Consider the following 24,525-nt stretch of genomic DNA (forward strand, 5'->3'; position numbering starts at 1 on the left):
TTCCCTATATGCATTTTGAATGTGAAAATAAATTATTATTTTTGGGGCAACTGCTGCATTTTTCAAATATTGATCATGATGCTCCAACTTTGGGACAAGAATACCTCATCTGTGTCTAGAATCACAACCTTTAAGGAACATTCTCACCATGACCATTTGATCCTGCCTTATCATCCCCTAAAACATCTGATTCTTCACATTCATGAATGAAACGTATTATCTGATGTAGACGTTAAGAACTAATATCTGATGTTCCTATATTAAATCCATTAAGTAACAAGAAATCTGACACTACCTTAGTTCTTCTGCATGCTGAAAATACTACAGGCATTTCAAGTTTTATATCAAATCCAAAGCTTACCAAATAGACAGAATGTTAGCATTCTTACCAAGTAGACAGAATTTAAACCATTTTAGATCAAATCCAATGCTTTCATTTGTAGCATGTGGCCTCAATCTTCCCTTTGTAGAAATTTTTCTCTTATTAGTGTCAACTTACTGTAAACTTGTGTCACGGTCAATCTGTCTCTTGCGGATTCAGCTGAACATGCAACACCAATCTCAAGTATGCTAACCAAGCATTCCATCTCTTCTTTCTTGATACTGCCCCAGTATTCTTTGCCGTTGGTTGCCTTACTCATCGCACCATGAAAAGTTGTTTTGTCTAGAATCTCCATAACTTTCTCTGGCAATGCTGTTTCGACAAAGTGGTGGAGACTAGAGATTGCTTGGAACAAAGTGTCTGTGGGTCTTCTTCCAGTGAATATCTCCAATATGAGAATCCCAAAACTGTACATATCTCCTAAAACGGAGACCTTACTACCCATGTCGTATTCTGCAACAAGCAAATTTAGCTTATAAACAAACCACTATTGTTAGAAGAAATTTCATATCACAGTTTTTGTTAACCTAGAAACATTACCTGGAGCTGCATAGCTAAACTAAACTGTGAGATCTTCATCAAGAATGAGTTTCACCAAACCAAAATCACCCAAATGAGCTGTGAGATAATGAAGTGCAGAGGCCACATATTATGATATTCATTCTCTGAAGTATCATGCTTGAGGGAAGTACAGATTGTAAATGCAGCTTTTTCATACATCTGCACTCAAATTTGAAAATATTCTGGTGACAGGAACCTCATCCTCTAGATTGTTAAATGATAAGTTCAAGTAGAGTAACGAAGTAAGATTTGCAATGAAGTGAGGGATTGGCCCTGATAGATTATTTAGGGAAAGATCCAAGGATTGGAGATCCGGCAAATCTTCTAAATTGGGAATGGTCCCTTGAAGGGAGTTTCCCTTCAAATAGATCTCCTCCAAGGCCAAGCATTTTCCAAGAGTTCGTGGAATCATCCCTGAAAAATTGCTGTGAGAAAAATCAAGATAAGTAAGATGACTCCAGTTACCAATATACACCAGTAATGGACCAGTCAAAGAGTTATAAGATACATAAATATCTGTGAGGGATGAGAGAGAAAAAAGTTGTTGTGGTATAGTTCCTGTTAGGCTGTTTTCAGAAATACCCAATTTTAGCAGTTGGCTACAGTTTCCCAATGTTGAAGATATGTTACCCTATGGGTATGCTTCCACTAATTTTGTTTCCGTAGTAGAGTAGGCGTTGTAACTGACTAGAAAGGTTGACTGTTGAATGAGGTAATGTACCTACAAACTGGTTGTCTTCAAATGGAGCATTTGTAGACTGCTGCAGTTGGTAAGAGAAGTTATTAAGTCAAGGTCATCACGCTTGCCGTATCCAAGTTGGTTACTCCAAACGTTGAGTCACAACAAATTCCGCAAGTTACCAAAACCCTTGGGTATATTTCAAGTGAAATTGTTTACAGTAAAATGAAGCTCTAGCAATTTTGAAGCATTGGCCAAAGAGGATGGTATGGAACCAATGAATTGACATTTCACCAAGTAAAGTATTTGGAAATTAGGGAAGTAAATCGGATCTGAGATTACCAGGGATGACAAATCGTACAACGGAGGAGGGAACTCCCCGGATAAGCTATTTACTGACAATCCAAGAAGCCTCAACTTGGTCAATCGAGCAAAAGAAGCTGGCACTTGTCCCTCTGATTATTGTACGATAAATACAACTCTTCTAAAGATGTAAGATTTCCAATAGAACTTCGTTAAAGATAAAACTTGGTTAGGAATTTTCCCCAGAAGAGCGTTGTGTTCGAGGACAAGGCTCTTGAGGTTAACACAATGTGATAGATTAACTGGAATTTCCCCTGTTAGATAGTTGAAACTCAAATTCAGGTTTTGAAGCCTAGACAGCCTGCTGAGTTGTTGAGGAAGGCATTTTCTGCAAAGAGAGGTTCCCAAGATGACCTGAGATCGTACCTGCCAGCCTCAGCCCTTTGAGATTCAAGCGGATGACTCATCCATATCTCAGGCGACATTTGACTCCAGTCCACTGACAGAAATGAATAGAATAATTCCAAGAGACGAAAACTCTTGATAGATCCTCAGTTATTTGGGACTTGAATCCAAGTACGGCAAGTTTGGCGGTTTCATTGCCAAGAAAAGCACGTTGGAGAGAAAAAGAGAAAAGAAACACAACATGGATAGCCAGAAAGGTGTGGAAGTTAAAACTCGCTGCGAAAATTTCCATTCTGGAAAATGTCAAGAACCAAAAGATACACCTCTCAGAAATGTTGATTTTGTTATTGGAGCACCACTGTGTGGTATAAGATGCACAATAATAAAACAAGCTGCCAATGACAACATTGCAATGTATGTGCATCTTTTTCATTCAAGCAAGCTGAAACATACACAAATAATATTCAAGAAACTCTCTGCTAGTATATTCAGCTAAAACATACGCAAATAATATACTAGCAGAGAGTTTCTGCATCCACTTATATATATTGGGAATTAAGAAAACTAAACAACAATCATCCAACGAAAGAATTAGTAAAGCATTGAATATTTTGATGCATACTATATATCTAGTACTGTCCAATTCATTCTGTTGTTTACATCCTCTCAGTTCATATTCCCCATGCAAATTTGCTGTATCCGCAACCTCATCAGCTTGTTCATCACATACCTCATTGATGATCGAGTCTCGCTGTCTGTGTATATTCGATATCAGTTCCAAGTGGCATAGCGTTGATGATTCCCACAACATCTTGATCCTCTAAGGCATGATCCTTTTTATGACGTGAAATCCAACTGATTATTAGCAATACTTTCAGCTCTATATCCTTCAATAGTCCACCTGTTTATTGACACAATCATCGGCTCATAAGTGATGGTAGTATTCTAGCTTTTGATACAAAGAAAGAAGAGGCTATACTAATTGACCATCCTGAATTTATTGATCTTCATGTGCCATCACTATCCATAGAAGCCAACACAATGGTCTACCATAGAAGCAAACACAATGATCGATAAACTCAAAACAATCAATCAGTATATCATCTACTCTCTTTGTATCAAAGGTAGAATACTACTGCCGCTTATGAGACAATATGGAAAATTGCACCAAGTGGACTACCAAAGACCAATCAGTTGAATTTCACGCCATAATTCAGATCGCTCTGATGAAAGTACGTGAAATTTATATAACAAGATTCAATATTCAGACAACATATTGATGGTTACCAATTTGTATTGATTTAAATTTGGGAAAAGAGATGATTTTATTAAAATAATGAATAGGGTATTTATACAAGACATTGGAACATAAGGATTAGGAAAGAAATCGATACAATTATTAATTAAACTAAATGACCACCTTTACTGTTATGAATAAGGATCAAGAAAGAAAATCAATACAATCAATCAAACAAATGGCAATCTTTACGGTTATGAATAAGGAACAAGAAATAAATCAATACAATCAATCAAAACAAATTACAATCTTTACAGTTATGAATAAGCTAAAACAGGGAAACTAAATCTTTATCATCATCATCTTACAAAAATGCCCATAAAAAATTAACTGACAGTTTTACTCTTTATTATTAAAAAGTTATTACCTAGACCTCTTATTAAATAATAAATTATACTTATGAATTTAGGACTTTTGATGATAATCACTTTCTGTAATTGCATTCATGCTACAATTATTGTCAGCTCCTTTGAGCTTCCAACACTATTGAATTCATCCATTGTCAATCTCTTCATATACTTTACATTATTTATAAAATGTTTAATGTTACACTCCATTTTAACTCGAGGAAAAACGGCGTAAAATATATTAGTGAATTAGGACACCTATTTTGTTAAAGTGATGCTAAGTTAACTATGAATTATTGTTTAACCTTATGGAATTCTAGGTAAAAGTTCTAATTATCCTAAAGGAAAGACGCACATACTTTAAAATCCGTTAAAAATGATTAACTGGCCAAAACTTAGGTTAATTAGTTAAAAATTAAAGGAGCAAATTTAAAAGGAATATGTTATAAATACTTGATAAAATACTTGTGATATGTATCTTGAAAATAAAATCCCTCATATTTTGCAACAAATCAGGAAAGTAATAAAACCAAAGTAGATCAAAGAAACCTTCATCCAAGCGTTTGAAAACTTATCCATCTTTAGTAAAAGTTCATGTCCCCCTTTTTTGGAATGGTTTAAAACTTTCAACAAAACTTGCTCATTAGACATTTCATAACCAAAAGCTTTTCAGTGAAGTGATTTAGTCAAAAAAAAATTTAAAAAAACTTAATGGATAGAATCAAGAGGTAATTAATCTATTTTTTAAAACAGTTTGCAAAAAAAAATGAAAATTCCGCGAGACCCAACATGACTTATTTGTTAAAGACTAAAGTAGCTATTCTTAAAAAAGCAGAAAGGGCAAAGAGCAAATAAGTGTCATATTTTTAAAAAAAAATAAGTGTCATATAATACAAAGTCAAAATATAAGCAAGAACACGAACATGATAAAGTAATGACTAAAAGACAAAAGAAAAGAGCAATTTTCGAGATTTCTTTGCTACTTTGCCATGTCTATTTGCATGAGCTTTTGAGAAGCGGAAGACACAAAGTGGTAGAGTGGATGCACACTTTCAAATCTAGTGGTGGTGATGAGTCCCGAAATGAGACTTCTTGCACGGTGAAATTCTTTTATGAAGACTCCAATTAGCTCCGAAAGTGTTCATGTAAATAAGGAGAGAGTAAGGAAATTAGTAAAACGATTCAACAGTGAACAAATCAAATATAGAGCTAAGTAAAGTCGTAAAATGAATTTGTTATCCAAAACACGAAAATGTGCAAATGTCGCAATTGGTAACTTTAAACCTAACTCAAAACAGCCAAGCCACCATTCATGTCTTTTGAGCACAAAATTAATACTCAAGTTCAACAGGTTTAAGCTAAAAAAACATTACTTTTCAATCCATGATCCTTCCACATTTTACACCGCCATCACTAAATACTTAGAAGGAAGCGTATACATGCAACTCTACTATCTAATGGATTCGGGAAAGAGCTTAAAATCTATATTTTTTGTGCACATAGAGTTAAGATAGGATCATGGTTTTTTTCACACTAATTTTTTTTAAAAATGTAACCTGCATAATATTTCGAACTAAGCAAGAACAACACTCATCTCTTTTTTAACATACTTTTACCTATGAATACATGGGCTGCAAAAAATTTATCATATAAAGACATCAAATAAACATTTAACTTAGACCGACAAACTGATTTCAAGTGAAGATTTGATCACGAAACGAAATCATTTCTTAAATAAATGACGGGATATGGCTTCAGATCTATACAGAGCTCGAACAAGAAGACTAGAACCGAGTATATTTTGTAGTCACATATAATTATAGATAAGTAAGAAACATTAATGGCAAGTCATGATTTTTCTTAAGATAGAGAATAACAGTTTAATGTCACCTGTTGCAGGGCAGTGAACGAGAGCGAGTCTGACGCCTACACGAAGCTTCTCCTTAATTAAAACTTTCTTCAGACGAGCATAAAACAGTGGTTTCAGGTGTGGTGGTGCGGGGCAAAAGGCGTCCACAAAAATGAATGCAAGACCTGCTATTTATAGTGACGACCTAAGGTTCTTCTAATTGCAACTTTGGGCAGAATTCATAAGAGATTTCAAAAGTATTTTTGCTTCTTGTTGATCGAATTAAAGAAGAGAGATGTGGATGAACGAGAGAGAGAGAGAGAGAGGAGAGCGTCTTATTTCTTTCAGTAGGACCAAAACAGAACTGGCGATCTCTGCCATTCCTTGAAATTGCTGGAGTTAGTAAGCGATAGAGGAACGGACGAGTTATTTGCTGTTTCAGAAAATAGATTAGGGTTTATTTGGGTTATTTTTTAACATATTTTGATATAAAATATGGGCTGAAAGTTTGATGGCACAATTTCTTTGATTTTTTTTTAAAAAAAAAATTATTTTGGGCTTCTAACTTAATAACGGAGGAGTATAAAAGTATAGAACTTCCATATAAAATATTTATTATTTATACAAAAGAAATATTCTCTGTAAAAGTTGGATTCCAATAGAACTGCTATAGACAAAGAATGAAATAAAAAAACACACCTGGGTAAAAGTTGTATCGAAATAGGTGTGCTTATTGAAACCAAATTTCAACATAACAAGCGACAAGAGATCAGAAGAAATATATGTTATGGAATTGCAGGAAGATGTATTCCTTGGGGAGATCATCTCCCGCTTGCCCTTGAAGTTTGTTGTTCAATGTAAACTACTATCAAAGAATCTTAAACGTCATAAAAACACTTCTACACAACTCATCTATACAAGAAATGATGGGTCAGCATTAAGAAAATTCCACAAAATCTCTTTAAACCCAATCACTCAATCTGTGAAATTGAGATTTTAGCCTCATGTAATGGTCTGATTCTCTTTGACTTTGAATGAGTTATGCGTTGCTGTTTTTTCAATCCCGTAACTGGAGAGCACCAATTCATTACTGTGTTTACTTACGTTGTATACATTTTCAGAAATTACATAGTCCTTGCTGCTTTTAAAAATGCAACGTTGGAGGGTTTCCCATACTTTGGATAACTTCATTTTAGTCCTGGAGGCATTATTATTGCTTCCATCCAACGTTAGCTTGTGTCCATAAGACGCCCTCCTATAATGTAACGACTGCTGATCAGGCGTATAATATTGCTGCAAAAACTTAGATGACATCATCAAAGGTACCAATTAGTTTCAGCATTTTAGTTCTTTTGGTGTCCTAAATGAGACTTAAAGTCAACAAATTAAAGAAGAGAGATGTGGTTGAGGGAGAGAAAGAGAGGAGAGCGTTTGATTTTTTTCTAGTAGGAAAATATGAATATTGCACACTGGTGATCTCTGTCCGTTGCTGGAGTTAGTTTGGTATGCAACTTTGTCAACGGTATTTCCATCCAAGAAGAAATTTCATAAGGAGAATCATCACAAGAAGAAGAGTAGGCAGTCGGAGAAAAAGAAGAAGAAGCAGGAGGACGAGGAGGAGGAGAACAAGAAGAAATGTTGTAATAGAGGTGTGACTTTTTGCCCTTAAATATGACTTTAATTTGGTATTTCCAGGAGATTGAGGACATAGTTAAGCATTGTAATAGACATGGTTTCTACATTTTGAATAAAAACTCCTTTCCGTTTCTGCACATTTCAAGTGATGATTAATCTATGACATTTTTTTCCCCATATAGAACCAAAAGTACTTGTGTTGAACTGAGCTAAAATTATGTTTTGATGATTGACAAAATATAAAAGAAGACCAGGTCCTTAACAGCTCTCGCGGAGGAGCTAGTTTGCAGTAGTTCAAGTTACTACAACAAAAGATACATTTAGTGACCGGCAATAGTGATACGGTACGTAGTTTCAAGTTAGGCCTTTCTTCAATGTGGTCTCCTTTCCCAGATCGCTCGCTTCAAGCTCCCACTGAACATTTAACGGCAATTAGGTTAATGTTATTGCATCAAGAGTTGTTAAAGTCTTTAGCGACATTTATATAAGATGTTGATTGTAAATACTAGTAATATTTATTATTGTTGCTAAATATAATATAGCAACAATTGTACTATTGCAGCTAAATCCTTTATTTGTTCTAGTGAGCTGATGAAATATATGTATGGTACATTATAAATGTATCAAATAGGACCAAATAGAAATAAGGGGTTTTACACAGAGTACATAAAATGTAAAGATATAGCACATTGACCTAACTCAACCCAAAATCTAGCTCATGAATGGAGGATTGTCAAAATCATATAAGCTAACCACCCGTCCAATCCTTAACAAATGTGAGGTTCTTACTCACTCTAACACACCATTTACACTCAAAGGGGAGTCCAAATAGGGATGATCTTGGCTCTAATACCATGTAAAGATATGGTACTTGGGTCTAACTTAACCTCAAAATCTATATCATGAGAGGAAGATTGCTCAAATCTATATAGCAAACCATTTCGTTCCCCATTCAATATGGGACTCTGACGCCCAGTTTCACGCTCAATCCAACTGGAGCGTGGAACAGGAGCCCGAATGAGGAGCCCCATTCCTATATGCATTTTGAATAAAAACTTCTTTTGCTTTTTTCCAACTGCTGCACATTTCAAGTGACGAATTCATATAAATGAAATATTTTAGCATCATCCGGGGAAGTTGTTTGGCGAATCTTCCATTCAAAATTTGCTTTGTCAATCAAGCATCGTCATGTGTGTTGTTTTTATTTTGTTCCAATTTTTTTTGAACAGGACTGGATTTATGTTAGTTGCATTCTTACTTCACTGCTAGATCTATGGTCAAAACCCACAAAATTACAGTTACTCAATATACCTTCAGGCATACTTAGCTTTATAAACTGTCATTGGAGCGATGAAATCCAACTGAGAACCAATTTCAGTTTTTTATCTTTTGGTAGTCCACCTGCTTATTGTTGTGATTCTCTTTATTGGCTGAGAAGCGATACAAAGAGAGAAGAGGCTATACTCATTGACCGTCCAGAGTATTTTGATCACAGACTAACATAAATCCAGTCCTGTTAAAAAAAAATTGGATTACCTCTTTAAAAATAAAGAGAGCAGAGGCATCAGTCCAATTCGTCCTCGATCACCTAAATCCTAGGATTGGGAAATACAAATAGAAATACGAGGCTAGCATGTGTGGATTACCTCTTTAAAAATAGCTTATAAGTTATAAGTTGAGAGAACCTTTTGTTTGATGATATAAGTATTTTATTTTAATGTAATGGAAAATGTGTTATCTCGTTCTATTACATCTTTCCTAACTCCTAAGACATATAGTCGAGATTAGTGAATGTCGCTATTTGCGGCTTAAATTGAGGAATGACAAGTGCCTAATCTGCAAAAAGAAGTACTAAAATATAACTACGATTACATTTGTTCCAACAAAGGAGGAATTATTAATAAATCTATCTATATATAATAGGAGAAGAAAAAATGACAAGTGTCAGTACCACAAAATTTCTCATTTATTTAGTTTTGAAAAATAAAATTTAAAAATGTTTTTTTTGAAAAACTACTACTACGATTTCTTTTTCAAAATAGTTACCATAGTTTTTACATTTAAAAAAGTCAAAGATAAAAAAAATAAAATATATATATATATATATATTCTCTTATTAAATAAGAGAGAGTTTATGATGGGACATTGTGATGTCCAATCATAAACTCCCTATATAATATATAATATATAATATAATAAATCATTTTTTCTACTATATAATATATATTTATTTTTCTACTATAAGGGAGTTTATATAATATATAATAATATAATATAATAAATCATTTACAAATGACTTAAAATATTTCATATTTAAAGGATATATAATAAAATAGGTTCACTCTCAAAATTCTATTCGGGTCACATATATTGAGACAGAAAAAATAACATATATCATTTTAAAATTACCAAAAAAGTATTATAAATAATAATAATTAACAACTTAAAATATCTTAAAGACATTTTAAAAGGGTTAATTTTGTAATTGTAATTCTACTATTATATAAGAGGGAGTTTATGATGGGACATTCTATGTGTCCCATCATAAACTCCCTATATAATATATAATATAATAAATCATTTTTTCTACTATATAATATATATAATATATATTTATTTTTCTACTATATAATAAAAGGGAGTTTATATAATATATAATATCATAATAAAACCCCTTTTATTATATAGTAGAAATAAATATAATATATATATATATATATATATATATATATATAATATAATATAATAAATCATTTACAAATGACTTAAAATATTTAATATTTAAAAGATATATAATAAAATAGGTTGACTCTCAAAATTCTATCCAGGTCACATATATTGGGACAGAAAAAATAACATATATCATTTCAAAATTACCAAAAAAGTATTATAAATAATAATAATTAACAACTTAAAATATCTGAAAGACATTTTAAAAGGGTTAATTTTGTAAGTTTATCCATATCACATAAATTAGGACAAAGTGACCAGCAATGTAAGTTATTTGAAAGTAACATAAAAATATTATAAATCACAATAATTAATAACTTAGAACATTTTTTTTTAAATGCAAATTTGGATGACTCTTCAAATTTCATTTGTGTCACATAAATTGAGACAACAAAAATAACATATATTGCGTCCATTTTAATTTATTTGTCTTAATTTTTTTTTATATTTAAAAATTGCGTAAAAATACTATAAATCATGATAATTGACAACATAAAATATTTCAAAAATAAATACATATAAAAAAATTCGATTAATTCTTGAAATTAATCTATCGTTAAAAATTATGTATAAAATACAATAAATCGTGATTTTGACCACTTAAAATATTTATTAAAAAAACAGAAAAAATAAATTGACTGATTCTTAAAATTAATCTATCAATGTCACATAAAATGAGACAAAAGTAGTAATATGTATTGTTTAATGTGAAATTATTGAAAACTATGTAAAATGTATTATAAATGTTAACAATTAACAACATTTGATTGAATCTTGAAATTTTATCAATGCTACATACATTCAGACAAGTGGAGTAATATATATTAAGTATTTAAAAATTACGTACAACCATATTGCTTTCTGTAGGTTTCGAATTATCGTGGTCATTTTTTAGCTGATACAAGTTTTGTACTTTTTTTTTAATATTATAAATCGCAATAATTAATAATGTAAAATATTTTTAAAAAAATATTAAAAATTTAGTTGGTTTCGGTTTATACTATATAAAATGGGACAAAGGAAGCAACATATATCATTTACAAATGACTTAAAAAGCATTAAAAATTACAATAATTACCAATTTAAAATATTTAAAAGTTATATAATAAAATAGGTTCACTCTCAGAATTCTTTCAGGCTCACATATATTAGGACAGAAAAAATAACACATCTCATTTTAAAATTACCAAAAAAGTATTATAAATAATAATAATTAACAACTTAAAATATCTGAAAGACATTTTAAAAGGGTTAATTTTGTAATTTTATCCATATCACATAAATTAGGACAAAGTGACCAGTAATGTTGCTTATTTCAAAGTTATATCAAAATATTATAAATCACAATAATTAATAACTTAAAACATTTTTTTTAAAAAAATTTAAATTTGGATGACTTTCCAAATTTTATTTGTGTGACATAAATTGAGACAACAAAAATAACATATATTGGGTCCATTTTAATTTATTTGTCTTTTTTTTTTGGGTTTTTTATATTTAAAAAATGCGTAAAAATATTATAAATCATGATAATTGACAACATAAAATATGTTTTGAAAAAAAATACAAAAATTTCCACTCATTCTTTAAGTGAATCTATCATAAAAATACTATAAATCATGATAATTGACAACATAAAATATTTCAAAAATGTTGTATGTGGATAGTCTTATTGTGCCTTGAATAGCGTCAAATAAAGTACAAGTTTGTGATAAAAAAACTTATTCCTTTATCCACGCAAACAATCGCTTCAAAATCTCCGTTATTAGCCCCAAAACATACAATTTATATTATTGGGCCCGTGCCCGTGCATAGCACAGGCAACATTACCTAGTATAATAATAAAGGAAAAGTTATATATATATATATTGTATTATCAACTAATTTATCAACCGTTCAATACACCATTTATGCATGTCTTAAATATCGTATTATAAATTAGTCGATCGAAGTGTTTAGAACCGTAAATTGGTCCAGTAGTGGTAGGGTTGAGTGTAAAACAAATGTAATTATGTTTTGGTGACGTGGAGTGTGGCTCGTACATAGAACCATTTGGGAGTGGCCAATGGTGTGGTCAAGCTAAAAAGGTAGACACAATTTTCTTCTATATATGGTACGTATAACTCTACATATGTATAGGGCCCTATATATATTGCTCTCTTTCAGAATAATAACATACCAAGTTTCTTATTTTATAATCTAATTTGCAGAAAAAGTTGGAAAAAAAAATGGAGAGGGAGAGTGGTGTTGTAGTAAAGGGTTCAAAATTCAAGAGGATTTGTGTGTTTTGTGGAAGTAGTCAAGGCAAGAAGAGTAGCTATCAGGATGCTGCTATTGAGCTTGGCAAAGAATTGGTAAAGAACAATGGCTTTTTTTAAACCCTTTTCTTGATTTTAACTTTAACTTTTTGTCACTCGTATTGTTTAAAGATTGTACCTTTTTGGGGTTTTCATGTAAATGGGGTGTTTATTTTGAAGTAAATGACAAGTCTTGATGATGATATTCAGTTTTTTTGGTTTTCAAATTTTAGGTTTATTAATCCCTTTTGTTCAAAGTTTCTTGATAATATGTTGTGTTACATGCACTTCTATTTTTCTCTCTGTCTCTTGTGTGTGTGTGTGTGAGTGTGTGTTTGTAACCACTCATGAAAGTTCCAATCTCTTTTTGCAAGTTGCTTTGATTATTGTTCACACATGGGAAATACAACAAAGTTTTCAGCTTCTAGTATATATATAAAGGACGGATGAAACCCCATTATCCCATTTTCATCCACTTCTTTTCATCTTAAAAACTGCAGTTTTTTTTTTATCAAAGAAAAAAATTTACTGTTTTAAAAAGACAAGTTGAAGTTTTTTTTTATCTAATTAAAACTGTAAAATTGTTTGTTTGCTTACGTTTTTTGAATTGGGACTCCTTTTTAATAGGGAACTTTCACAATTTTTGAATTGCAAATAACTACCCAAAAACTGCTTTTTTTTATTTATTTTTTTGCTTTATTATTTTTGAAACCGCCTCCTCTTGAAGAGAGTAGATATAAAGGGAAAAATAATTATTTTGTTCTATTATGTTCTTCACAAATTTGCAGAGAAGATATAGAGAGAGCACTTCACTTTTAGATGATGAATTTTCTCATTCTTTTTTTTTTGTACATTATTTTCTTTATATCATATATAGACGTATAATATCAATGATACATCAACTTATCGAGGAGTAGATATATTTGATCAAGCATAAGAAAAATCGTCTAACAAAGTATATACATCAATATGAATTGATCTCTCTAAACTGACTTTTTGCTATCTGCATCAATGCTAATTTCATGTCTATGTTTTTGTAATTTTTCTCACAGCTTTAAGAGGAAGCATAATAAAAATTATTTGTTTAGTAACATGTTTTTATTGAGGAAAAAAAGGTAAGTATTATTGTTTAATATCTCTTTGGATTTTGTAATATCTTAATCATGTTTTATGTTTAATCTTATTCTCTCTGTTTTTCAAAATTAAAACGATAGTATATATTAAAAAAAAACTTAATGTAACACTGCGAGCAATAAGTGTTTTGGCATAAAGTTTATTAAATGACTTTAACTTTTTTTTCTTCAAAATCATGCAGGTATACTAAATTTGGATATCAAAAATTAGTCTAAAGTTATCTAAGATTTTATGTTATCTTGGTAGAGATTAAGAGATAAATTAGGAGACGTAACATAATTAATGTGATGCGTTTTAAGTAGAGATAGAATAGATGTAAACTCTATTTTTATGAAAATAAGAAACAATTATTATATGCATATTATGAAATCATGAAATGTTTGATTTTATTTTGATTACAAATGTGTGTTCAAGGCTCATATCGACAAGAGGTTTAAGATGTCAATCCTTCAAGAAATGGTTTGTAGCAAAGGTGAAGACTAAATAACCCCCAAAATTACATATGTATAGATTTTTTTTCATATATACAATAAAAATTTAATCAATACATTCTTAATTTTCATCACATGTTATAGTGATGATAATTATTAAACAATTTTAACTTATTTTGGCTTATGAGAAGCGTGTTAATTCTTTTGCAATAATGTTCACAAATTTAATTCAAAATTTATCAAATAAAACTGTCAAAAAATGATAGTTATATATTGATAATAATTTGGATTTTCTCAAAAAATAAATTTACTAATTAAAAAAACTAACAAATCACATCAAATGATTTTTTGAAAATCTGTATCGATAAATAAATTTAAAATTAGAATACATTTAACAAAAAATATCGTTTTGAACAAAATTTGAATAATTTAGAACACTATTGATTTAATCAAAATGCCAGAAACTCAAAAATATATTTCAAATTTTGTTCTACTTCTTTAATAAAAAAAATAGAACATTACTAAAATGTGGAGCACTTTTAAGTTTGATTTACGGTATTTAAATCATAAAAGAAGACTTAAAAATTACTATTATTCTCACTTTTTCCATTTACTCTCTTCGCGGATAATTAAATTTTTACTCAATATGATCTTTTATATAAATTTTTTTGATTTATAAAATATGCGTTATTTTTATTTTTTGTAGTTCCTAAATTTTTCATATTCTTTGATACTAACTATGTATCACGCGGATATATATGAGGAGGTTGAACACTACACCCACTATATCGAAACATGTGATTATAAAATATAAAATTATTTTAATTTTAAAATTATGATATTTAAAAGTGGAACGAATACTAGTATATATAACAGGAGAATCATTCCATCAAATATTCTGGCTGTTCGCTAATATTAAATACATAACAGGGGTTCTGATTTTCCATCATATATCCTGCTTTATCACTAATAAGTTGACCAATTAAACTCGTGTGTTTTTCCACGGAGTGACCATCAGAAAGTCATCAACAATGTCATTGTCAATGACCATCTTGTACTCCCTCCGTTTCACAAAGAATGACCTCCTTTCCTTTTTAGTCAGTTTCAAAAAAATGACCTCTTTCCTTTTTTGGTAACATTTTACTTTTTGCTTTCCACGTGGTATGTTTAAGACCACAAGATTAAGGACAATTTTGTACATTTAACATAACTTTAATTTAGGACCACAAGATTCAAAAGTCTTCTTTAATTTTTTAAACTTCGTGCCAAGTCAAACCAGACCAATCTTTTTGAAACGGAGGGAGTATTTCATTTGTGTTGTTTTGACCGAGTGAGTATAAAGGCGCTATATTGCAGCTGCATTTCCTCCTAAAAAGCAGTTGAGTTTAAAATAGTTAGTCAACACTTACCTTGCATGCACCAGAGAGTCGTGACTTTTGAAATTCAATTTCAAGAACTGGATAATTTTTTAATGCATATTTTAAAGAAAAGCTTAGGTGGATAGAGCACCAAACTCAGAATCAATGTGCTAACAAAATATTTTATTGTTGATATATCATTGGCAGCTTATTTTATAATCGTGTGTCTTATACCAATACCAAAAACAACATTTGTGAGAGGCGTCATCTCTTGCTCCTTGACATTTTCCAGAATGGAAATTTTCTCAATTGAGTTTTAATTCCCACACCTTACTGGCAACCCATGCTGTGTTTCTATTCTCATCTACTCTCAAATATGCTGCAGCAGCTACTATATACTTGGAAACGAAACTGACGAACTAGCCTTACTTGGATTCAAGTCCCAAATAACTGAGGATCCATCAAGAGTTTTCGCCTCTTGGAACCAATCTGTTCATTTATGTCAGTGGACTGGAGTAAAATGTGGCCTGACACAGGAAAGGGTCATCAGTTTGAATCTAAAAGGGCTGAGTCTGGCAGGTACAATCTCAGAAATCTTTCTTTGCTCAATTCTCTTGACCTGGCAGAAAATTCATTCCATGACGAAATTCCTCAACAACTCAGCAGGCTGTCAAGGCATCAAAACCTGAATTTGAGTTTTAACTATCTAACAGGGGAAATTCCAGTTAATCTATCACATTGTGTTAACCTCAAGAGCCTTGTGCTGGACCACAACACTCTTGTGGGACAGATTCCTTACCAAGTTGGATCTTTAACAAAGTTAGTGAGATTGTATCTCAGAAATAACAACCTGACAGGAATCTTTCCACTATCTATTGGAAATCTTACATCTTTAGAAGAGTTGTATTTATCGTACAACAGTCTAGAGGGAGAAGTCTCAGCTTCTTTAGCTCGATTGACCAAGTTGAGACTGCTTGGATTGTCAGTAAATAGCTTCTCCAGGGAGTTCCCTCCTTCGTTGTACAATTTGTCATCCCTGGAATTAATAGCACTTTCCTTCAACCACTTTTCTGGTAATCTCAGATCCGATTTAGGCCACTACTTCCCTAATCTCCAAAGACTTTACTTGGGGAACTGTCAATTCCATGGTTCCATACCATCCTCTTTGGCCAATGCTTCAAAATTGCTACAGCTTGATTTCCCTGTAAACAAATTCACTGGAAATATACCAAAGGGTTTTGATAACTTGCGGAATTTGTTGTGGTTCAATGTTGGGAGTAACCATCTTGGATACGGTAAGAATGACGACCTTGACTTTGTAAATTCTCTTACCAACTGCAGCAGTCTACAAATGCTCCATTTTGGAGACAACCAGTTTGTAGGTACATTACCTCATTCAACAGTCAACCTTTCTAGTCAGTTACAACGCCTACTCTTCTTCGGGAACAGAATTGGTGGAAGCATACCCAGAGAGATCTCAAACCTGGTGAATTTGAATCTACTCGACATGAGCAACAATAATCTTACAGGTAGCATTCCAGATTCTATTGGAAGACTTGCAAACTTGGGAATTCTTGACTTGCGTAACAACCTCTTGACAGGGGTAATCCCTTCTTCAATAGGCAACCTCACTGAACTCGTCTATCTTTATTTAGGATTTAACAGGTTAGAGGGTAACATACCTTTAAGGCTTTAACCTTGGGAAATTGTAACCAACTTCTAAGATTGGACATTTCTGAAAACAACCTGACTGGATCTATACCACAACAACTTATTGCTCTCTCATCCCTCACAAAAGTTTATGCATATTATAACTCTTTGACTGGCACGTTACCAGTGCATATTGGGAACTGGAGTCATCTTACTTATCTAGATTTTTCTTTCAACAATTTTTCGGGTATGATTCCACGATCTCTGGGAAAATGCTTGTCCCTGGGGGAGATCCATATGAAGGGGAACTCCCTCCTAGGGACCATTCCCGATTTAGAAGATTTGCAGGATCTCCAGTCCTTGGATCTTTCCCTCAATAACCTATCAGGGCCAATCCCTCACTTCATTGCAAATCTTACTTCCTTACTCTACTTAAACTTATCTTTTAACAATCTAGAGGGTGAGGTTCCTATCACCGGAATATTTTCAAATTTGAGTACAGATGGATTTGTCGGGTAATTCCAAGCTTTGTGGTGGGATTCAAGAGCTACATTTACGACCCTGTGTTTATCAAGAAACTCAGAAGACACAGAAGAAGGATGTACTTTCCCTCAAGTTAATTTTGACAATTGTTTTTGCTGCTTCATTTTCAATCCTGGCATTGTTAATAGTTTTCCTTTGTTGGAGAAGAAATTTGAAAGATCAACCAGAACCAGAAGTTAGGTCAGAATCTGCACGTTTCTACCCCAATATTTCTTATGAAGAGCTCCGCATTGCAACTGTTGGATTTTCTTCTGAAAATCTTGTTGGCTCTGGCAGTTCCGGAACTGCTTACAAGGGAACTTTTGCCTCTAATGGAATGGTCGTTGCTGTCAAGGTACTCAATCTCCTGCATCAAGGTGCTTCAAAAAGCTTCATAGCAGAATGCCAAGCATTGAAAAACATTAGGCACCGGAACCTTGTCAAGGTCATCAGCGCATGCTCAAGTTCTGATTTCAAGGGAAATGAGTTTAAAGCTTTAGTCTTTCGGTTCATGCCAAAAGGGAACTTGGATGAATGGCTCCATCCGGAAAGGGAGATACAGAAGAGTAGTTTGACCATACTTCAGAGAATGAATATCATAATTGATGTGGCCTCTGCACTTCATTATCTTCACCATCAGTGCCAAACACCCATGATTCACTGTGATATCAAACCACAGAACATTCTTCTTGATGAAGATCTAACAGCTCATCTGGGCGATTATGGTTTGGTGAGACTCGTTCCTGGATTCAGTAATGGATCGGAACTACATCAGTTTAGCTCACTTGGAGTTATGGGAACCATTGGCTATGCAGCTCCAGGTAAAGTTTCTAGGTGAACAGAAACTGTGAGTACACCATATGATTTCTTCTAACAATAGTGGTTTATTTATAAGCTGAATTTGCTTGTTGCAGAATACGGCATGGGTAGTAAGGTTTCCATTTTAGGAGATGTGTACAGTTTTGGGATTCTCATATTGGAGATATTCACTGGAAGAAGACCCACAGACACTTTGTTTCAAGCAAGCTCTAGTCGCCACCACTTTGTGGAAACAGCATTGCCTGAGAAAGTTATGGAGATTCTAGAAAAAAAAGCTTTTCATGGTGAGATGACAAGTATATCAACCAATGGAGAAGAATACTGGGGGAACATCAAGAAAGAACAGATGGAATGCTTGGTTGGCATACTTGAGATTGGTGTTGCATGTTCAGCTGAATCCCCAAGAGACAGATTGACCATGAGACAAGTTTACAGTAAGTTGACACTAATAAGAGAAAAATTTCTAGGAGCAGAAGATGTATGAAGAGGAGATTGAGGCCACGGGCTACAAGTGAAAGCATTGGATCTGATCTAAGATGTTTTACTAGTCTTACATTCTGTCTATTTGGTAAGAAAACATTGTAGTCTTTCTAAAACTTTGAAGTCGCTGTAGTATTTTCAGCATGCAGAAGAACTACGGTAGTATCAAATTTCTTCTTACTTAATGGGTTTAGTTTAGGAACATCAGATGTTAGTTCTTAACTTCTACATTAGATGCATCTAATAAACCACGGAAAGGTAGATACAGCCGAAGTTGATAAAATTAGGTAACTGAGCCAGAACTCAGCATCTACAGAAAGCTTGATTCAATCATTGTATTGCTTATTGATATTCCTACAAACATTGAAAAAATCAAATCTCTGTTTAGTTAACAATTCCCTCATTAACAAGAGACTGAAGATAAGCAAATTGACTAATGCTGTGTCAAAGAAAATTTTACTTATTGAGAGGGGAGAATTAGGCAGACATCCTTTGAGGTTTGAATTATCGAACGCAACAATACTCAAAGTGATTGTAATCAAATATTAACTACTCTCCGAAATACGATTCTATTGATACAGGCAATAAAAACTGGGGCTAAAAACACTAATGTCAAGTTATAAGTAAGCCCTAGATCACAGAAAACTGAGAATCATATTGAAATTACAAGGATTAACACACAGTACCTAAAAAGCATAGGAATTCATTTACAGTAACGGTCTGCTTTCTTCTTGACCCGGTCATCAAGGGCATCTTCTACGGACTTGGCTTTAGCATTCGGGTCGTACCCGAATTTCTTGGCTTCAACAGGGAACAAATCATCGTATTTCCTCCGCTTAGCGGCGTCAATCGTAAACATATCCTCAGGAGCGTCAGCTTGTTGCTCAGTAGCGGCAAGGGCGGCGTCACCGGTTAAAGGCTCATCGGAAACGACGTCTTCGGCAGACTTGTTCTTCTTTTTCTTCTTCTTCTTATCGATTGCTTTGCTGCGGCTGGCTACTGCGCCTCCTTTGAACATCAACCGACCTCCGGTCACTCTCTCGTATGGGTCCGACATGGATCCTTGCCTTCGATGCTTTGTTCTCTGTTTTATCGCAGCTACGAGCTTGAAGGGGATCTCTAAAGGGTTAATTCCTGCTGATTTTCCTAACTTCACAAGTAATAAGGTTTTGTAACACAAACTTTGAAAAAGGGAATATATTTAATAACTAAAGTTAGCTCAGTTTGTATAGAATTTTGATTTGTTTAGATATCAATTGAAAAAAATTATTATACATTTAATAATTATGACTTGTAATATTTTTATGAAGTTTTGTGAATTTGTTTTCAATTTTTATTTTTTTTGAATTCACACTTAATTTGATCTTTATACTTGAATAGAGTTATATAAATTGAAACACGAAAAAGATAATATAATTCTAAAAATGTCAAATTAAAAATATTCATAATTGCTGCAATGTTTTGAACCTGTTTTTACTCAAACTATTTTTTTCACATTAAAGTAACTAAATTTTATATGCTATAACAATTTAAGTCATTGGATTTTATCTACTAATTTTATTTGCTATAACAATAAAGTCTCAAATATAATCTTCGTACTCCATATACATTTACATGAATTTAGACAAAATATACCAGTAATTTTTATTTTTTTTAAACTTTCAAATTATATATTTTCTAAAAAGTTAAAACTTATATATTATGATCATATGGAGATGTTTTTTAATAGTAAAGTAATAGGTGACTTTTACCTGGGATGATTTGTCATGTTTACAAAGGCTACCAATGTTATCCAAGTACTGTACATAAGCACACTTAAACATTGTTGATCACTTTTTGTGTTAATTAAATAGTACAACTAAATTTTCTGCTTACTACACTTTTTTTTCCTTGCCAACAAGTTGGGTTTCTGTCCTCTTGGTTCTTGAACTTCTAAAAATTTAATCTTTTTTGTTATCCTTGCACCACAATGGGAAGTTCAAGAGCTAAAAATCCATGGGGTGTAATTAGAATCTTCTCCAAGAGATTCTACTGTGGCTTCAGGTTTTTTTTTTTCTTTCTTTCTTGTTATTACTATTTTTTTCATTGTATTTTGGTTTATGGAACATGTCTAATTAAATGTTGATTATGAAATGTAGCGAACGAATTGTTGATGTTCCAGTAGATGCCCGCATTGTTAAAACGGGTTTTGACCCAGAAATCTCTCGTTTTAACTTCAAACTGAAGGATTTAGTAAGAGCAAATCAAATAGCAAAGGCACGTCAACTGTTTGATGAAATGCCTTACAGAAACACTAGCTCTGTGAACATGATGGTTTCGGGTTATGTGAAGTCTCGCAATCTTTTTCGTGCTAGGGAGTTATTTGATAGCATGTTCTCTCGTAATGAAGTTTCATGGACTATAATGATTGGTGGTTACTCTCAGAACAATCAGCCCAAAGAAGCTTTTAATCTTTACACTGAGATGTGTAGGTCGGGGGTTAAGCCGGATCATATCACCTTTGCAACTCTATTATCAGGTTTTGATGATACAACTACTTTAAAAGAAGTACTTCAGATTCATTCCCATATCATTAGATTTGGATTTAGTGCAAGTCTTATTGTTTTCAACAGTCTGGTAGATTCGTACTGCAAAACTTGCTGCCTCGATGTAGCGTCTCAGCTCTTCAGTGAAATGCCAACTAAAGATTCAGTAAGCTTCAATGTGATGATAACAGGGTACACAAAATACGGTTTTCGTGAAGTAGCGTTGAAACTTTTTATGCAAATGCGGAATATGGATTTTCAGCCTTCAGGTTTTACTTTTGCAGCAATGCTAGGTATGAGTGTTGGATCAGAGGATGTTATTTTTGGCCAACAAATTCATGGACTTGCCATCAAGACAAGCTATGTCTGGGACATATTTGTTGCAAATGCATTGCTTGATTTCTACTCTAAGCATGACTATATAGATTTAGCAAAGAATCTCTTTGATGAGATGCCCGAGTTAGATGGTGTTTCGTATAACATAATTATCACAGGTTATGCATGGAATGGGCAGTATGAGAAATCGTTTGATCTCTTCAAAAGGCTACAAGGTACATCATTTGACAGAAAGAATTTTCCGTTTGCCACGATGTTGAGTGTAGCTGCGATAGAACTAAATTTATCAATGGGAAGACAAACCCATGCACAGGCAGTGGTGACAACAGCTGTTTCAGAAGTACAAGTAGGAAATGCCCTTGTTGACATGTATGCAAAGTGTGAAAAATTTGAGGATGCCAACAGAATATTTGCAAATCTGGCCTACAGAAATTCTGTTCCATGGACAGCCATAATCTCAATATATGTTCAGAAGGGTTTTCATGAGGAGGCACTGAAAATGTTCAAGGAGATGAATAGAGAAAATGTTCACGGTGACCAGGCAACTTTTGCTAGCACTTTAAAAGCTTCAGCTAATTTGGCTTCAGTTTCTCTTGGGAAGCAATTACACTCATCTGTGATCAGATTGGGATTGTTGTCTAGTGTTTTTTCTGGCAGTGTTCTTGTAGACATGTATGCAAATTGTGGGTCCATGAAAGATGCAATTGAAGTTTTCAAAGAGATGCCTGATAGGAATATAGTATGTTGGAATGCACTGATTTCGGCATATGCTCAGAATGGTGATGCTGAGGCCACATTTAGCTCCTTCGCGGATATGATTGAATCAGGTCTCTACCCTGATTCTGTTAGTTTCCTCAGTGTCCTAACTGCCTGCAGCCACCGTGGGCTTGTTGAAAAGGCATTATGGTATTTTAATTCCATGACTCAAGTATATAAACTTGATCCAAGGAGAAAACATTATGCAACGATGATTGACGTGTTATGTAGAAGTGGACGATTCAATGAAGCAGAGAATCTGATTTCTGAAATGCCATTTGAACCGGATGAGGTCATGTGGTCCTCAGTTTTAAACTCATGCAGAATTCATAAGAATCAAGACCTTGCCAAAAAGGCTGCAGACCAACTTTTCAAGATGGATGCTCTTAGAGATGCCGCTGCTTATGTCAACATGTCTAACATCTATGCAGAAGCAGGCAAGTGGGAAAATGCGGCAAAAGTCAAGAAGGCTATGAGGGAACGGGGAGTTAAAAAGGTCACTGCCTATAGCTGGGTTGAGATTGACCACAGAGTTCATGTATTCACAGCAAACGATAGGACCCATCCACAAACTGAGCAGATTAGAAGAAAAATTAACTCATTGGTTGAGCTAATGGACAAGGAAGGATACAAGCCTGATACAAGTTGTACCCTTCAAAATGTGGATGAAGAAATGAAAATAGAATCACTCAAATATCACAGTGAGAGGTTGTCCATTGCGTTTGCATTGATTAATACTCCAGAAGGATCACCCATTATCATTATGAAAAACTTGCGAGCTTGTGTGGATTGTCATGCTGCCATTAAAGTTATCTCAAAAATTGTTGGAAGGGAGATCACCATGCGAGATTCAAGTAGGTTCCATCACTTTAGAGATGGATCATGTTCATGTGGGGATTACTGGTGAGATATGGATGGATGATTTTCAGATCATTTCATTCGGTTTGTGCTTTCCATAGTCTATAACCGGAAGTCATAAACATTTGGGGACTTCAGCAATTTATTCCTTGGATGATGATGCTAATCAAAATTTACTTTAAGGGATGGGCGTAGCCTAATTGCAGCTCTGATCCAAAGCTTGTGGTCGTGAACTGTTGCAATTATGGTCTCTCTAAGTTGGGCTTTTGAACTTCTGTAATGAAATACATGAAGAACCAAGTTCTACTTTTTCTTGAAGAACATTCCATCTCTTTTCAAGAGCTCACTGGTTTTCTCCCTAAACCACAAATTATTCTTTCAACAATAAGAACAGGATTTCTGCTTGGAGATGAAGGTGTTCTGGGGAATACAAACATGAATTGCCAAGTCTACATCATTCTCATCTCCAAGAGGGAGCTTGTTGGAAGAGCCTGATTCTAAAAGAGAAGCTGGCAAAGAATATATAATGTATATTATTACCATTTTTTGTTCATCAAAGACGTCATAAGAGGTGGTCAGTAGACACCTATATTTTATGCAGGTAACTCACTAATTGTTTACTCCCTCATTTCTATCATTTGACGAGAGTTGACAACAGTAAGATGTATCTATTCTAGTTTATATGTAGTAGACAACAAACTTCTTGTCTAAGGGTTCCAATGTTCGAGTAATTGAAAAGCTACCATTTAATCTGCCTGGAAATTAGGCTTCCTTTCTCTCTTTCTTTTTTTACCCCAAAAGAGGAAAGATAACAAGATTGGTTGACAATTACCTTACCTGCTGTCCCTATTTGGTCTTTAAAGGCAAATTGTTTTTTGGATGCATCTGGCTTGTCTGCGAACTTATGCTGTTATGCCTATAGTGACATGTATGCTATGTTTAACTATGTCATTGTTCTCCTTCCTGCATGGAGAGTTTTCTAAATAACTTGTACGATGGTTCTAATCAGATTTTTATTAATCCACCACTTCAGGTGTTATTACAAGTCATTGTAGGTCCTGTTTCCTGGATTTGTCGTAAAAAGTAGGTTGTTCTTTGGTTCTTTTTTCTTTTTCTGCTTAAACTCCTTTTTGTGCAGTACTTTATGGATCAAAGAAAGATGCCCTTGATT

At 33.3% G+C, this 24,525-nt stretch overlaps 2 protein-coding genes and 2 pseudogenes across 2 annotated transcripts; 2 read left to right on the forward strand and 2 right to left on the reverse strand.

The window, feature by feature from the left end:
• Positions 1-130: 130 nt before the first annotated feature.
• Positions 131-3,141, reverse strand: LOC125814038 (putative receptor-like protein kinase At3g47110; annotated as a pseudogene).
• A 9,275-nt stretch (positions 3,142-12,416) lies between these two features.
• LOC125814039 (putative receptor-like protein kinase At3g47110) lies at positions 12,417-18,883 on the forward strand (annotated as a pseudogene).
• Positions 18,884-19,411: 528 nt separating this feature from the next.
• On the reverse strand, positions 19,412-20,020 carry LOC125813811 (uncharacterized). Its single transcript, XM_049493274.1, has one exon. It carries the CDS (start codon positions 19,934-19,936, stop codon positions 19,583-19,585), a length of 354 nt encoding a protein of 117 aa, XP_049349231.1. The 5' UTR covers positions 19,937-20,020; the 3' UTR covers positions 19,412-19,582.
• An 828-nt stretch (positions 20,021-20,848) lies between these two features.
• LOC125814040 (putative pentatricopeptide repeat-containing protein At2g01510) lies at positions 20,849-24,433 on the forward strand. Its single transcript, XM_049493506.1, has 3 exons — positions 20,849-20,922; positions 21,018-23,955; positions 24,388-24,433. The coding sequence occupies exons 1-2, from the start codon at positions 20,849-20,851 to the stop codon at positions 23,401-23,403; spliced, it is 2,460 nt and encodes an 819-aa protein (XP_049349463.1). The 3' UTR covers positions 23,404-23,955; positions 24,388-24,433.
• The last annotated feature ends 92 nt before the right edge of the window (positions 24,434-24,525 follow it).

Source organism: Solanum verrucosum, unplaced genomic scaffold (genome assembly GCF_900185275.1).
Source record: "Solanum verrucosum unplaced genomic scaffold, falcon-dt-bn FXZP01000205.1, whole genome shotgun sequence".
Lineage (NCBI taxonomy): Eukaryota > Viridiplantae > Streptophyta > Magnoliopsida > Solanales > Solanaceae > Solanum > Solanum verrucosum.